Genomic DNA, 17,690 nt, shown 5'->3' with positions numbered 1-17,690 from the left:
GGAAGGACACAAAACCAAATACATTTCCACGTATTAATCTCCGAACTTAATTACGCTGGATTCCCTGCGCTCAAATCAACTCAAACTGGAAAGACGCAGGAACAAAACACTTCATCTCGTGCTGCAAACGGTAAAACTAACGCTCACTGCAGGGCTATACGTATAAACGCACAAATGCACTCGTGTGTCTGGTATGTTCCACCATTAAAAAGCAAAAATCTATCCAATAAATTGCAAGTTTTAAAAAAGAAAGCCGATTTCAGCAAATGGAAGCAGAGCTTTGAGAAATCCTCTAATTTCCCCTCCAGTGCTGTAAAACATTTAAAAATAAAAGCAGATTTTTTTGCTTCAATTTCAATTTATTTTCCATAAAACTGTGGCGCTTGCTTTTTATATTGGCTTTTTTTTTTCTTCTCCTGTGCTGTGAGAGAAAAAAGCTCCTAATAATACATAAACTTTGCCGGCTCTCTTGTCTCTAAAGAACAACCTGCATCACTTTGCCTGTGGCCAAAACACAATCATCCCATTTTATTTTTTCTCTCTAACTTTCGGCAAAACATCCAAAAGAAGAGGAAGAGCTTCTTTTATTTATTTATTTATTTTTGTATTAGGCTTGTGACTAAGCATTGAGCAAAGGGAGTGACTTTTTACCAATCGGCGACTAGGTGGGAATGGTGCCATGGAAACAGAGCGATGCCGACTATCGGGGCTTCTTCTGCACGGAGATAAGGGAAGTGTAGGGACGGTAGTCTTTACTATTTTTAGGAATTCATAAAAACATCTCATTGTGAACTTGTTTGGGTCCAAAGACGGCAAAGCTTTAGCTGCTTCTGATCAAATAAACAGCCGTCTTACGAGGTAGCACGAGTAGCACCCGGCGTCTTATTGTGTCGTTTTCTAGTGATGAATTTGAAATACGTGCAGCTCTTGTGCCGCATCGCTCAGGATGGGAGTGGCTGAAGTGTCACGGGAGGCTCTGATCTTATCGTAGGGTGCTGGATTTCACCTCCTCAGCATCCTCATCAAGGATTCAGTCAATAGTGTCACGGGGTCGCGGTGGGATGATAGTTGAAGGGAATGGTGGATGACAAGGCCACTTCTTGAACTTTTTCAAGGGTCAAGGCCGAGGAACGGAGTCAGAAATGTTAATTGATGCCATTAACGCCGACGAGGCTGTGATATATCATGCAAATATTGGCCTTTTATTAGCCAACGCTTGGGATAACTTCATCGGTCCGGGAAGGCGACAGAGAACTTTTTCCGAGAAGAAAAAGAAAAACACTTCCTGCCTTTTGTTCTCTCTTGTATTTGTTTTGACAGTGGTCATATTTCAAGATAATGAAAATCAGCCCAGAATAGCAGCAACGGAGCAGCTTCCAAGCGAAATACGTCAGTATTGGCACTCGCTGTCAAAAAAAAAAAGAAAAAAACCCCGTCGGATGAAGCGTCCTGCAATGCACCCACACAGCATCGGCCAGACAAGTGAGGAAACGCCGACCATATTCGTGATGCTCACCTGCACGACCTAATCTGTATGTGGCTTGCTAAAACGACTCCAGGAAAAGCGGCGCTGTGCATCGTTATTCTTAAAAACCGTGGCATCATTTGCTTAAATGTGTGATTTAAAACTTTTATACACCGTACATTGAGCGGTAATGAGGTCATGCCGCTGTGTCCCGGGGCTCTGAGGAGAAACCAACATTTGCCACCAGTAATGGGCGACTCGGTTGCCACTTGCCTGTCATACTCCATGAGCAGCATAAGTGGCTGGTGCCGAAATGGTGCACGGTTCGAGAAAACAGCCCTAATTGTTTTAAGTTAATGTCAGACTTGTTTCTGAAACGAGTGAGTGACATTCTGAAGGAGGAACCATTTCAGCTGAAGGCAGCGGAGAGAGTGCACATCTGGTGCAATATAATGGTTCTTTATCAGAGGAACTCGAGATGCCCACGGGGGAACGAGGGAACGTTTAATTACTGATAAGCAAAGGGCCAGAGCTAGATGGGAAACTGTACGCTCATATGGGCGATTAAGTCTCCCAACGGTTGTGAGTCCTGGAATAAAAAGCTACCTGGTTATTTTCATGTCTTAATGAGAATTTGTTTTCTTTGATCGTTTGTGGTGACAAAATACCTAAATACTTCCTTAAAGTCAATTATTGATTTGCAATGAACAATTTGGGGAAATATGCCTACTCAATTAATACCACTCTCATTAAGCTAAACAGGTAGCTCATTAGCTTAGCTTAGCTTAGCATAAAAGTAGTAAAGCAGGGAAATGTCACATCTAATCATTAAAACAGTATATCTAAATTATTCAATTCATTTGAGGAAAATAAAAATGACAGTTTGCCAAACTAGCTCTTCTGTTAGCTTCTGTTACAAAGCTAAGCTAACAGGGTGTTACCATAGCTTGACTTTGTTACCTTAGCTAGCTTTACACCTTGTTTTCAGACTGTGTGCTAAGCTAATAATTAAAAGCAAATATGCCTCTTTTCTTCTGGTTAAATGTGTAGCTGGTAAGCTTAGCTTAGCACAAGATCTACAAAAGTGGGAAGCAGCTAACTGACTGCATCTGAAGCTAAAGCTTGCTAAGTGTCATGTTTTATCTAAGAACTTCATTCATACAAATCTTATTATTTAATTTGTATGAAAAATCAGAAAGATGACAATTCAGAGGAAGCTGTTCCATCATGTTCACTTAGCTTAGCTTAGCTTAGCATAAAAGTTGTAAAGCAGGGTAATGGCACATCTGAAACTCATTAACACAGTATATCTAAATTATTCAATTCATTTGAGGAGCATAAAAATGACAGTTTGCCAAACTAGCTCTTGTGTTAGCTTCTGTTACAAAGCTAAGCTAACAGCTAAGCTAACATATCTTGACTGTGTTAACTTAGACTTTTGTTTAGAGTTAAGCTAGTTTTACACCTTGTTTTCAGACTGTATGCTAATAATTAAAATAATTTCTTCTGGCTAAATATGTAGCTGGTAAGCTTAGCTTAGCACAATATCTACAAAAGTGGGAAGTCGTTGAGCAAGCTGTTCCATCATGCTGCAATGCTAAGCTAACAGGGTGTCAGCTTAGCATTACAGAGGGTTTTTAGGCTTTGTCATTTGCAAGACATGTGCACATAGGTAGAGCAGGTTGTCCACGAACCAGAGGGTTAGCGGTTCGATCCCCGGAATGTGCCACATGCCGAAGTGTCCTTGAGCAAGACACTGAACCCCCAGTTGCTCCCAGTGCGTGGCACTGGTGTGTGAATGTGTGTGTGCTTGTGTGAGCAAATGGGTAGATGTGTCTATGACTGTAAAAGCGCTTTGAGTACCAATAGGTAGAAAAGCGCTATATAAAAGCAAGGCCATTACCATTTACCACATGATACAATAAATAAAGGTATCCTGTGGTTAGTGTATTTTACATGTGCTTTTAGTTTGTTATCTTTGATCAGAGCCAAGCTAGCTTTTACCGGCTTTGTGCTAAGCTAAAGCTTTGTATTGGTGTTGGTCATTCCATAAAACTCTCTTAAGGGAAAAAACAAATAAAGACAAAGGCGGATAGATGAATAGATATGTAGATCTTTGTGGGATGTTCCAGGCCTTTGTGGCGTGGGTCCTAAATATAACCGGTTTCAGCAGTTCTCCCACACATGACTGGAAACTCATTACAGACGCACTGAACATCCGGAGCAGCGTGATCACTTTATGATTAATTCTTCCACTGAATCACCCACTTGATTCTGAGACGCCGTTATTCAACGATGAGCAGCGGAGGAGCCTGCACGTTTAAAGGCTGCGGCTAATTCCTGCATCACTGCTCAAATGCAAGATCCCGAGACATGGGAGTCGAGACCACTACCCTCTACCCAGTAACATGCACTCATCATTTCCTTTTGACGTCTTTCATACACATACCAAAATAAATATAATCTCAGCTTTTCATTAGTTTATTTTCAGCAGAATCACATGTTTGGCTGAGTGACAACACAAAACAACTCTTAATTCACATCTCTGGCTAGATTGCGCCTCATGGTCCCCACAGTGCTATCATCAATAACCCTCTTCAAGCCTTTTATAGCACAGTTTCACTTAACAATGTTCCTGCCCGTCCGATAATGGCACTGGAAGTAGCAAGAAACTGGCGAGGAGCTTTACAGCACACCCACCGCCGTACTATTCCTCTGTCCTATCTCTTTTCTTAACGCCGTTTACTTCATTTCTGCCGCTTCCTGTTTCACCCTTTCGCCGCCTGTGCTTCTCCGCTATCTCATCTCTCTCCATTTTCACCCTCCTGTCCTTCCTTTCTTATCTACCCTTTTCCTCCTCATCTCTTTCTCTCTGCTCCTCTGGTCTGCGTGGCGCCTGGCGGCTCCGATTCCTTCTCGTTTCGGCAGCTCGCCATTTTCATATCGTCCGATTATGCGAAACCCTATTGTCTAACCTGGCCTCATCGCCACGCAATAGCTGTTGACAGAGGGCGGGCAAAGCTAACGGCAGCAGGTCCGTCTGTGTCATAATTACGCCTCAAAGATCCAGCTGGAATGCACGCATCGGCACTTTTCAGCAAATTGGTGTTTTCCGAGGGACAAAAAAATGATGAGTTGAGGCCACCCCAGCTGAGAGATTGTAGTGTTTGTGGAGAACATAAGTGCAGTGGTGTTTGTTTGACGGGTGCAGAAAAGGTTGCTGGTTAAAATCTTGAAGACTCTGCTCACAGATTATCACTCTGCATATTTTAATGTAGGTCCAGGCGGACCAGGGAGTCGAAACCACAAAAATAAGGACGCCGAAACTCCGCATTCGGCACGTATCCTCGGATTGAACCATCATGCATGATGCACAAACCAAGAGATCCATGCTGTGAGGCCGTATCTTTGCTTCAAGACAGAAAAACAAACCTAAAACAGCTTCAATTCAAAATATTTATAATTTTTCTTGCAGCTTCTGTCTGTACTTTATACCCTTGGGCACTTCAACCAAAATGAAAAACAACTCAAAATGCAACAGAATAAGAGCTCAGGTAACAACCTTGTACATCTAGTAGCTGCAGCGTACCTGGAGAAGCAGGTCCGACGCGGGCTTGATCCGCTGCTGGAACAGGACGCTCAGCGCCCGGTTCTGCTGCTCGAGGTCAAAAACTCGAGTTCGCAGCTTCAGACATTCCTCTCTCAGGTCCTGATTCAGGGGCACAGCACAGAAAGCGTGTGAGAAAATGCCGTGTATTGTTGTGAGCAGAAATCATCTTTGCAACTGCGGACAAACCTTCTGGGTGAGAAGCGCCTGCACGACCTGATTGGCAACCTTGAAGAGACGGAGAATGAAAGAGAAAGAAAGAAAGAAAGAAAGCATTATTAAGTGTAATTTGGTTGCTTTTGCACAATGTTGACCTCATCTGACCTTTGCAGGCCTCTGTAGGCCGCCTCCTCGCTGCTAACGCTGCAGTTTCTCTAAACATGTATTATTACAGCGGCTCAGATTATTGCACATTTTTCTTTACGATGTTTAACTCTCACTTCCTAATGGTGGTATCGACAGCGCCGGCTTGATGTAGGAGCGGAGGTGTGCCCGGCTTAAGTGCCGCTGTGCCCGGGCTTCGGTCTCGCGGCGGCTCACACCCCCGGACCGCAACGCCGGCTCCGATTACTGCCCATTGATTGCTCATTAATGCCGCGTGAAGCCACATCGGCTCTTTCGAGTGTCGCTTATTGACCGAGTGGGTAAATATGGAGAAAATGAGCCCTGCTCCTGGACGCTACAGATCTGCCGGGGCGATCAAACAAACCTGAGTTAATGGTCTTTGACGGGGAACTGGATTGCCTGGATTGTGTGACTCGGACACAAGTAATTAAACTACAAATGAGCTTGAACACACTGTAAAATTTAAACAGGTGGCTGGTCCAATCGTCCTTTCTGTTGCAGAGCAAGCTTTCCTAACACAAAAAGTTATGGCATCTCAACTTGAGCCTTTCCCACCCAGCAGGAGATCTGCTCAGTCTGCTGTTGGTTCCAGGACAAACTTGTCCCTGCTGGACATATACTTCCCTCCTGGCGGCGCTCCCCTCGCCTCGCCTCGCCTCGCCTCGCCACCGCAGTGATTCAGCAAGAAGCCTCGGCCCGAGAGCTGAGCCGCATCATTCGCCTCATGCGGCTCCCTGAACGGCACTTATCAAGCTCTCACAAATAACCAGAGGGCACAGAAGTGCCATTGTTATGTAAAGCACTGCCTCAACAGCACCGGCTCACACCAGGTTGAAGCTGTTTAACAGCTCACACTTTTATCCAGAAGCTGATTTGACCTTGGATCAACAAAAGGCCTTCTGACATTTAAGACTCCTTAATTGCAGAAATAAGCAGCCATTAAATTTGGCGTCCTTATTTAAGCGTGGGGTGAAACATTTTATTGCCTGAAGAATCTGAGACTTTCACCAAGCCGTAGAAGTAAATTACCAAGCTGTGAGATAACCATTGTGCCGCGGCAGGACCTCATTACGGCTTTAATTTGCAGCTCCGCCGTAGAATTTGTCCAATTCAGGACAGATTCAAGGTAAGTAAAGCATCTGCCGAGTCGCCCCTCGAACGCACCTCGCAAACAACACTCACCTCGTCCAGGCAGCGCTCGTACTGCTCCCTCTGGCTCTCGTTCTCTAAGGCCAAGGCTGAATTCTCCTCCTGCAAAGGAACGCAGACTTCGGTTACATTCGATGCAACAAAACAACAGCAGTCAAACGGAGCTGCAGCCAAAGGGGAGACTTGCCTCACAAAGGTCATATGTCAACTTTGAACCGGGATGGCCAATAAAAAAATTACCAAGTGCGGCGGGGGAAAAGGTCAAGGGGATGGAAGTTATGATGCTGAACTTTGGGGCGGCAGCTGGCCATTTGGAGTTTGGACCTAATAAGAATATCTCCTCCACTTGCCAAGCGATGAGGCGGCGCCCTATTGATCTCTGGGAGTTTCCAATTTGTCAGAGGCAGGCAGCGTATTAGGAGCTGTCAGCCTCCTTTGCTTGTCTCGCCCTCTGCCCTTTAGTGGAAACTACCAGTCCCTTGATGAAAACATGGGAAACATAATTACAAATGAAAACATACCAACGACGCCGACTAATTAGAGCCTGGAACGTCTATTTTTAGCTGCACCCTTATACAGCGTCAGTTACTATTAAACTTCCCGCTCCATATTTTTGTCACTGTATGTTTTAAAAAAAAATAACTTTTCTTATGCAACAGCCAGGAAAGACCTTGTATTATGTGTTGATGTGCTCGGCACTACGCCTACACCAGAGAGCTTTATTCTAACCGTCAATGTGAAGTGTTATCTGACACGTCAGGCAACTTAAGAGGCGTTCTGTTACCTCAATAAATGTTACTGCGGCTTTATTGTTCGGCAACACACACAAGCTGCTAACGCTGAAATGACTACACCGCTGCTAGTTCAAGACACTGCGGTTTTGTGGGGTGAGCTGCTCTCACGGGACGCAAAGAACTGTATTGTGATGGTTTGTGTTGCTTCAAGCTAGCTGGCCTTGCAGGGCAACTGTCTTTGGTTGGTGCCATAGACGGTATAAAGATGGTCAAAAGTGAAGACAAAGCAAGTAGAGCTCCCCCTGGTGGCTGGCTGCAGTATAGGTCATAAGCTCCACCCCCTCCATGACAGTGGGCGGGACTTGGGCCAAACTAAAACACTAAAATACATTTTTCAGAGATGGTTTCTGTCATTTTAGGTAGTTAATATAATGATGAGTGTTGAAGTGTCAATTTTTGGGATAAGTTTCGTTTTAGTTAGTTATTTGACGCTATAGAAACAGGATGTGGATAATGGTGACTACCAGTTGCCATGCCAACCGCTCCATGGGGAAATAATAAATACAGTGTATAATCCAACATTTCCTTGTAACTGGTGGAGGTAGAGCAGAGCGTAGTGTTAATTAAACAAAAACTCGAGTGAGTCTGGAGGAAGCGTGGGCGGGGCATCGGTATCGCGGCTCCACATGGCTCCACCCTCGGACCGTACTGATCAGACTCTGGCTACAAACCTCACAAGGTGGCGCCACCCATATCCCCGGGAAAATAACGTCAGTTTGGCCAAAGCAAGCAAGTGGAGACGCATCGTACATGTTTATATACAGTCTATGCTTTGTGCTTGAACCCCTTAATCAGCTACACCTGCCTGGGAAGACGCCGCTCTGCAGCTGAGGAAGCTCTCACCATGTCTAACCCCGTTGCCTGCAGTTTTTGCAGTTTATTTTTTTATTTATAAAAAAAATATATTCTGAAACATAAAATAACTCTGATGCCTGTCTCCGTTTTATTTTGTTGCCCTCCAGCCGGGTCGCGACACTTGTGGAAGGTGCTTGTTCGACTCTACATGAACGAGTTGTGAAACTGAAAAGCTGCAGGGGAAGAAGTTAAGCAGAGACGACTCCTTGTCAACTGGTTCCAGCAGCAAGAAAACATAATAAAACTTTAATATAAATCTGTACGATTATATCTTACTCTTCTGTGTATTATTACGATACTATGGCATCCTCTACATTTTAAATCTTTTGTTTCTGCCTGAAAGTTTGACACAAAAAGACACAATTTTCCTAAATATTTTAACATTTAAAGATAAATGTATGATGAAATATGAAGCAGCATTCACGTGAAGTTCTGCTTTCGACCGCTTTCTTTAAACTCTATTTTTGGTCTCCTCCAACTTCTGAGAAAAACGTCTTTAACACTTTAGCTGCTAAATGCTCCACTTTCTTCCTCAGCAAGTTGCTAACTTTGTTTTCCACTGTTATCAAGCTAAGTTTGCCCAGAAACGAGGCTGACAGCAACGCATCGGGACACATAAAACCAAAACAACTAGCTCAAATAAAGAGGTTTGATAACACGAACACCTTTTATAAGGACAGATTTGATCTAAGCTTGTTTCAGTTTGGGCAGAACACAAGTCAGTCCTTAAAGCTGAAGATTTATCACGTGGCTGTGGACTCTGTAACAGACGGCGACGCGTTCAGCCGCCGAGTTAACGAACGGTATCAGTATGAGCCGGACAAATAAGTTTGTGCACAATGCGAGAGCGGTGATGTATTGCCTCTGTTGCGTTCCTGCCGCTTCGGCCGGTGGCGCATCCATCACCCGAGCGGAGGACGGGAATAAAACGGCGGATAACTTTTGATAAAATTTAACGTGCTTAGGACAGGCTGACGATACTTCCTGCCACTCCTGGAAGATAACTTACTTCTGAGGAGCTATTATCTGCCACTTAACTGTTATTGTTGCTGTGTTTGTTCTAATATTTCTTGTTAGATGTATGTTGCACACCTTCCACCACTAAAACAACGAGAAAGGCCATGTGGAGCCACCGAACGGCTGCGACTGGAGGCCGAATTTAATTAAGCCTGAGCCCTTTAATTGCTGCAGAGATCTGAGAGGATGTGCGTCCGGCGGCTTCGGCGAATAAAAAATTAAAAATAAAAGCGATCAGCATGGATCACCATGGCTGCTACGGCTGTTGCTTGGGGCTCGTGGCAGAGTGCAGCTTCAAATCCCCCAGCGCGGAGGAAAACAAACCGGAGCTGGAGTATCGCCCGAGGCCCCAGCGGCGACTCTCGCAGGATGACTTTGCTCTCCGAACGAGGGAAGGCTGGAGAATTTGACGAGCTGTCATGCTTTCAGACACAAGGACTCTGACAACTGGCAGACGGGGCCGGCCACAAAGGATAGCCAGGGGTGGCTAGGAGTGTGGATGCAGGAGGAAGTACAAAGAGGGAGGAGTGGAGGAGAACAAAGCAGAGAAGAGAAGGTGGGAGACAAAGAGAGATTCAAAGCGGTGAAGATAGGGAGGGAGAGCAGAGGAGTAGCTACCTCCAGGGCCTTGAGGCGCTCCGCGAGGAGCTTGGTTTTGTCTTTGTCCTCTTCTGCTTGGCTGGCGTCGTGTTCGGGGTTCAGTGGGAGCCCGGGGTCCGGCTCCGTTTGAGTCTCCGGCGGGGGGCCGCTGTCTTCGGGGCCGGCGCGCTGCTTCTGCACTTCCTCCGAGAGTTTATCCTGATGCACAGAAAAAAAAAGGAGACGTGGTTAAGGGTTTGGCAAGTTAAAAAAAAAGAAAAGAAAAGCAGAGCAGATGGGATTTTAAAATAGAGGTGCGGCGGGGCAGGATGAAGAAGGAGTACGGAGCCGTGAAAGGCGGAGGAGAAGTTGGAGGGATCAGATGAGCAGATGGGGCAACGGGGAGGCCGCTACGACAACAGAGCTCCAAAACATCCCCTAATCCCTAATCATGTTTCACATGTTTTCCAAAGAGAGCCGCTGACCTTGTGGGGATCCTACACTCTTCCCTCTTCCGCCCTTTGACAATCTCTCTCAGTCTCTTTGCCAGCTACATCTCTTTCGCGTCTCTTCAGTTTTCTCTCTGGCTTGCTGGTGTCTGCGATAATTAACTACTGGTAATAATTAGCTGCTAATTAGCCGCTGTCTTTCTAGCGCTAAGCAGAAAACAAGGAGCTCTCTGTCACAGTCGAGAGATTATTCACGATCGCCAACGAGTCTCCGCGGCCTCGGGTTGTGAGCACAGGAGCTGAGCGTGAAAATGTGCAAGATCATTTAGTGATCAGCTGCAAATAGATAAAAGTAGCGGTAAGCGCGTCTTTAATTCTCAAAAGTTATGTTTGATGCACGAAGCCAAACAGTCGTCTCCTGCGATGTGCATTGATTGCGATTTTAAGACACCGCCTCAGGAATATAAATGATGTGCAGGGTTTAACAAGGAAACGGTGACGATTAGAGAAAGGGAGAAGACGGATAAGGTTTTTTAAAAGTGGTATTAGCACGAATTATAGAAATGTGCTGTTGCGCTAAACCGGGCCCGGTATCACCTTGGGGGGGGTCTGGGGTTTGAGGAGATGAGCGAAAAAGTTATTTCCTCCAGACAAAAACAATAAAAACCTCTCAGATTGTTTCGCTCCGACTGAATATTTCAAAATAAGCTGCCTCGGTGAGAGATTTCCTGCTTCCGACATGCTACGATTGTCTCATTTGAGAGGTGAAAGGGTCTGATATGTGACGAGAAACAGCAAATATTCATATATTTCCTCTTTATTTAACATGTTTTATCCTGTGTGATTAGTCACTAGCATCTTCAGACGCCCTCCACCTGCTCGTGTGCTGCTAGCCCTGCCTTGACGCGTTGCACCTGCGCCTCATTAACCCACCTGTATATAATCTGTGCCCTTTCCTTTGACTCTCAGTCAGATTGCCTTCGTCTCTGGCGTTATGCTCCTCTCTTTGACTTTCCTTTATCAGTCTCGTCTTCCTTTTTCCTCTATCAAAGAATTCTTTACCTTTTCTGTCTTAGAGACTTTAACCTGTGGATCATTCAGCCTTTCTCTGTACATGAACCTACACCATGCACGTATCCTTCCCTTCCTCTGAACAGAGGCGCCGTCACATCTTGAGACTGCGAGGGAGGTATTTTTTTCCCTGACTCTGTGCCTTGAATGAAGCGGTGGGAGCTTTTCTTCAAATGCCACAGAGAGTGTGATGAATTACCGCGCGCATGCATTAAATTCTTCATCCCGAGCTGAGCTTTGACAGATGACTGTCAAACCTGAAGATACCTATGGTTAATGTGCTGGGCAAAATTGAAGTTAGCGGCGCTGATGGATGGCCGCAGCTCGGGTTTTATATATTTATATCCAAATGCGGCCGAGAACGAGCCTCTGCTTTCTCCTAATAGGAGCTGGAAATGATGTCCTTCTCAACACTGTTTTTCAGCTTGATCCAATCTTGTCTCAACACATATTAGGTTTTCAATCTTGTTTGATTCCATCAGACAACTGTGTTGGAAGCGGCGCTTTATTATAGTGAAGGGTTTAAGTTTGCTTTTGTTTGCCTGAGAAGTCTGCGGTCTGCTTTTGAGAGACTGCTCATCAGACGGCGTTAAAGGGCTCGGTAATCTCCGCAGAGACAGAGGGAGAGAGAGTCTGGAGTGGGAGAAGGGGAGGGAACCTTGTCCCTCATGCTGCCCTTTCAAGATATTGAGTTTGTCTGCTGAATACACAGAATACAGCTGCAGCAGGAGAACCTCGCAGCAGTAGGAACGGCTGGTGTTCACTCATACAGCAACTGGGAATAGCATAATAACCCTCCATGTTTATTCTCTTTGACAATGTCCATGCACTGTTGATCACAGGAGTAAACTATGTCCACAAACACTACATCCTGCACGTCACTGTGGGAGTGGCTGCAGTTCCTCTAATGGCCACTCCAAAAGAGTCAATTCTATAGACTGTATATAAATATGGACAATGCGGTCCCCACTTCCTAGCATTGGCCAAACTGACGCTATTTTCCTGGGGATACTGGCAGCGGCAAACTGAGCTGACACTTGGACATGCATCAACATTATATTAACTACCTGAAATGACAGAAACTATCCTTGGGGAAAAAAAAAATCAAGTGTTTTAGTTTGGTCCAAGACCCGCCCACTAACATGGAGGAGGTGGAGCTTATGACCTATACTGCAGCCAGCCACCAGGGGGAGCTCTACTTGCTTTGGCTTCACTTTTGAGGAGCTGTTCCGCCGTCTATCTTTATACAGTCTATGGTCAATCCTCAGACATCTATGTTAAAACGTCCAACTTTGCAGCATTAAATAAACATGGTTAAAGCCTGGTACAAAAAAATAAAAAAATGGTTTTGTCTATCTCAGAATTAAATGGGACTAGGGCGGAGTCAGGCACTGCCAAGATGGCAATGGCCAGAAATGTGTAGCATCAAAATTTTTTGGAATTTTCTACCTTCTTGAGTCATTAAGGACAAAAATGTCTACTTCCAAAAAACTGCTATAAAATATTCTTTATACTGATCTTTTTCTGCATAAATCTCTCAAACCACTTCAAAACTGTTCAAAATTCAATCAGTTTAAATGACTACTTTGATTACTTAAAGTCTCAGTTTTTTACAAAAAAACAAAACAAAAAGAACACAATTCTTGGATTAAAAAGTCAAAAAGTCTTGGATATGACAAAGATTATCTAAAATACTGACTTGGATGCATTATTTTCTTATGTAACATATTTAAAAATGACTATCCTCTTGATTCATTAGTGGACAAAAATGTCCCATTGACTCACATTCTAACCAAATTTTTAAATCTTGGGGATTTTGGGCAAGGAAAAGTTGGTCTGGGGTCAATGCCGGTCCAAGGAGATGGGCTCATAGTCGTGCATGTCATCCGAGCTCCATGGAGTTGTATTTGTTAACAACTAAATGGCTCCCATTGGTTGCATCCACCCAACACTTCAAATTCCACGTCCTGTCCTTGTCGTCCTTCTGTTTCTTCTCAACGTCTCCTCTCCTTTTTGTCGTAGGACACCCAGAAAGGTATTATTTCATGTGCTCGGAGAACATTCTCTGCATATTAACAAACTGCATCCATTTGATATATATTTCACAAGGCTGGGCTGTCTAGTCGTATTTTTATGATAAAGCTTTCGCTCCTGAGGATGACTTCCAGGACATCTGTTTTATTATCATGGCTTCTAATCCCATGTTTCACTCCCACCCGTACTCCTTGGTATAAAAATATATATATTTATCTGTGGAACAACTGACATTTAATCTCATGGCACTCGTTTTTTATTCCGGTCACTTTTTATTTGTGCTCATCAGTCATTTTATTTATTTATTTATTTCTGCGTCTTTTTCTGTCTTTTATTTACAGAGACATATGAGCGCGGTCATTGATAAAGACACTCTTTTTATTGCATACTTCGTGAACTAGTGATGCCCTTTTCTTCTGCTCCCCGGAGGCTTTTCGCTCTCATTTCACCTGCTCGGATGGTAAAGACAACACCACCCTTTATGGTCACTGTGTGCTCTTATACTGTGACGGAAATAAAGTAAAGTAGAGGCTCGGGTAAATAAATCGAGAGTCTACAGATGAATGCATCACACACAGCCGGAAGCGAACGTACTATTTTTCCATAGTTGGTTGCTCTCCTGACGATGGACAGCTTCTCAGAGCTGCAACTCCGTGTAAACATGTCCAGCTCCAAATTGTAAAAGCGTGACCCCAAAGTTGACCGGACGCTTCAAAAAATATATAGCATTACTTATTCTTTCTGCTTTTTTTTTCTGTTCAATCCCAGAAGCTATTTCCCTTATGTAACAGAGCTGGCAATGAAAGCCTTCACCTTGGCTCGGCCTAGCTTTATTGAACACTCGGAGCTAAGACGGAGGACGGCTGAGGAGAAATAAACAAAGAGGCTTCATCCTGCAGAATGGTTCCTGGCGTATCCAGTAAATAAGGGAAAAACTGCTGATCATCAGCTCATAGGATACTAGTTTACCTTATAGGCCTTCATGATGTCCACTGTGTCCACAGCGGTCTGCTCCAGGACTCCCTGATTCTGCAGCAGCGACCGCACCGTCTCTTCCATCCTGCACACAGGGACACATTTCATCACGTTTAGTCACGTTAATAGAGAACTCAAGGAGGACACTTATGCGCCATGCAGAGATCATTCGCGTGGCTCATTTGCATGACGTTTGCATTTCTGCCGGGAAGACAAAGGCGCCGTTTCATGCCACGGTCTTCGTCAACTTCACCGCCTACTAAACAAACCGGCAACTTGCCTCGCAAGAGTTATTATGACTTGTGCAGTGGAGGCATTCATGTGGTGGTGATATACGCTGACAAAGTCTGCAAATGGAGCGCAGATCGTTTGTCAGCTTCCAAGCACGAAAGTTTTGATCTTAATCAACTGGAAACGGAAAACTGCACCAGCACACTCACACTATTCTGGTGAGCATGGAGGGTCAACAAAACATCAGACTTTTAAAAAATTTAACCCAGTAAGTGAGTTAGTTCCTGTAAAATCTCGCTAAGGTGGAACTTCTCACCATGGTTAGCCAAGAAAATGTTTGCCGTCGAGGGGTTAGCTGCCTCAGTCTAACAAAAAAAGAGACTGAATACGAAGGAAATAATAAAAAAAAGGAGAATATTAACTTGACAACAGGAATAAGAAAAGGTCTAACGTGGAACACGGACCCCAGTCTTCTGGCTAAGCAGACATTATCCTTCCTCACCTGCCTGCTGATTTGTAAAGGGTCACATGTGTCCTCCAGCATGAAGCTACCAGAGAACCTTCAGATCATTTTCGGTTTAAATGTCTGAACTGACGCGGTGCCAGAGCGATCAGCGGCCGAAAACATCTAAAATGGAATCTGTACTACCAAGCTCTAAGTGGTTTGTAGTTTGAAATGGATCATTGCGTCCTTTGATTGTGATTTTTTTTTTTTCTTTCACACACATAAATGGGCCCACAGCGAGAATAAAAAAATAAAAAGGGACTGAATCGGTGCCAGAGCCGCCGAGATGGATGAGTGGTAATTTTTTTATTTATTTATTTTTTTTATTATTGGACTGAATCCCAGCTTCTGCTCAGCTCGCTATGCGGGGAACACTTTGTCCAAGCGACTGGACCGCGTACGAAACATGCAAACACGCTGCTTACTGTCTTATCGTGTGAGATTTTGCAGCCGTGCGCGTCGACGGCTTGAATTAAGCGCAATCGCAAGCGCGCAACCTTGACCTTCAGGGGCCTGGTCCGCTCGGAGCAATCTGCGCTTCTATTTCGTGCTGCGAACGCTGCAAGCTGCATGCAAAACAGGTATCGAAGAGAAGAGTGCACGTGAAAATACCTCAACCTATTTTCATCTGAATAAGAGCCACATGCCTTTTTTTATTATATTTTTAATCCCTCGAGCCGTGTGGTGAATCTTAACCAGTACCTGATTCTGTAAAAGACTACCACAGGACTAGATAAGGAAGGTGAGATAATCTTGGACCCAGCTGGGATCATGTACACCGGAATGAAATTATACAGCTGACATTCAGGAACACCAAAAAGAAGAGCTTTGACATCGTCAGGTGGGAATCATCTGAGTTCCATGACACGGTCGTTGTCGTCTGCTTCTTCTTTTCGTGGTTCGATTCAAGTTAAACAAGAGAGGCTCGTTTGCACGGATCATCCGCCTCCTTGTTGCTAGCCCCAAACCCATGACTCGTGTGCTTGTTTCACGCAAGAGAAGGTCTGGTAATACTTGTCAAGTCGATGCATAGAGTGCACAAATCACACAAAACCTAAAATAATCTAAACTAGGTGGAGGAAACATCAGGATATGTCCAAACGCAAAGGAAGAGTTTTGGCTAACATGGTAAATTAGCTTATTTGCTTATGCATATCTGCTAAATGTGCAGCAGTGGGCTGCAGCAAGTTAGCTTAGCCTAGCTTAGCATAAAAACTATGTCTCTTGACACACAATTTCCTGGTAGTTTTTTTTTCTTCCCTAGCTGTTGAATGTGCGCTCTCGGGTGAAAATGAGCACAGGCAGGCCGGGAAGGGGAGGATGGCGCTAGGCACGCCATCTGTCCAGGCTGAGCCGCAAAGCCGGCTGTAATCACTCCGCTAGCTGCTGACTGAACAGTCAAAGAGGCAGGCAGGCAGGGCTGGTGGCAGATTGCTCCAGTTCCTGCTTTAAATGCCGGCCTTAATCAGCACCAACCTATAGAGCAAACAGGACGCGGACAGCTCTGGAGTTCGGAGACGCCGACATTAGGTCAAGGACTAGCGGGCAGGCATGATCGGTATTGCAAGTAGGGGAAGTCCTTGCACTGAGGGGATTTGCTCAGGTGACAACCTGCAGATATAGCCGCAATGTGTGTGCGTCTTGTTTCTAAAAGATAAACCCCATCCGCGAGGTCGTTTAAAACAATTCTCAAAAACCAAACCGAGGTACTGTAAGACTGGATCAGGATAAATATGCAGAGCAGGGCTTTTCAAATTGAACTGAAATTAGAAAAAGTGTAAATATCATGAAGCGAGGCGACAGATGGGAGTCTCAAATTATTCTAATGGAGGGGAAACATTCGCTAAATAAGCCAGGGACGCAATGAATGGAGAATTATTTGTTTCTGTTGCAGGTGTGGCCCTAGAAACACAAGCAAGCCGGCATAAGTTTACGAGCTGGCAGCACGGTGGGAGGCTTTGATGGCTCAACCTGCCTGCTTCCTAAGTGTTGTGGCTGATGGAGGAAAGGGTCTGGATGGGGTGCTCCTGCACGGCTGAAAGAGAGCCTTTGTGGAGCTGCCATTGCCGCTTCCATTTCAAAGATCCACTGGAGGCACAGATGCGCGGCATCTCCCCGGACGCACGGTTTTGATGGCGGGGACCGAGAGTGTTGAAGAGAGACTTTGAAGTTCGGTGGAGGTGGTGGTGGACTGGAGATGTTTCAGGATTTATTTGGCCAAAACATGACATAGCCACTAGAAAATGTCCAAAAAAAGCCAGAGAATACAGGTTGAAGGACGCAACATCATGTCTCACATCTTGAATCTGCCTCATTTTCTGCAGAAGCTCGTATTTAATAAGGGAGATAAGCTAAACAAAGTCTTGCCAATGACCTATTGAAAGCATCACTCAAGGAAGAAAGGTGGAAGGTGTGTTTCAGAGCGGCGGCATGACGTGGACGCAAAAGCCAATTCTGACTCCCCTGACCCTCGCGCGGCACGAGCTGAATTCCAAGCGCGACGCTCGACGGCGGCGCTGGAAACACAATTAGGGCTCCGATCAATTTTCAGCCTGAGGTCTGACCGTCTTCACGCCTCACCTTCTCAAACACACACAGAAAACACACACATGAT

At 45.0% G+C, this 17,690-nt stretch overlaps 1 protein-coding gene across 4 annotated transcripts in view; it reads right to left on the bottom strand.

Annotated features, from left to right (window-relative positions):
* The window catches only part of LOC311509351 (nck-associated protein 5-like), a 107,661-nt gene that overhangs the window by 21,630 nt on the left and 68,341 nt on the right, over positions 1 to 17,690 (bottom strand). For all 4 annotated transcript variants that reach the window (XM_084574506.1, XM_084574507.1, XM_084574508.1 and 1 more), the window contains 5 exons: positions 14,335 to 14,425; positions 9,851 to 10,030; positions 6,600 to 6,668; positions 5,262 to 5,300; positions 5,055 to 5,174 (listed from right to left, as the gene is read on the bottom strand). In XM_084574506.1, coding sequence (XP_084430632.1) covers positions 5,055 to 5,174; positions 5,262 to 5,300; positions 6,600 to 6,668; positions 9,851 to 10,030; positions 14,335 to 14,425 — 499 coding nt within the window. The remainder of the gene's footprint in view (positions 1 to 5,054; positions 5,175 to 5,261; positions 5,301 to 6,599; positions 6,669 to 9,850; positions 10,031 to 14,334; positions 14,426 to 17,690) is intronic.

This window comes from Chelon labrosus (genome assembly GCF_963514085.1).
Source record: "Chelon labrosus genome assembly, chromosome: 24".
NCBI lineage: Eukaryota > Metazoa > Chordata > Actinopteri > Mugiliformes > Mugilidae > Chelon > Chelon labrosus.
This window is presented reverse-complemented; position numbering and strand designations above follow the sequence as displayed.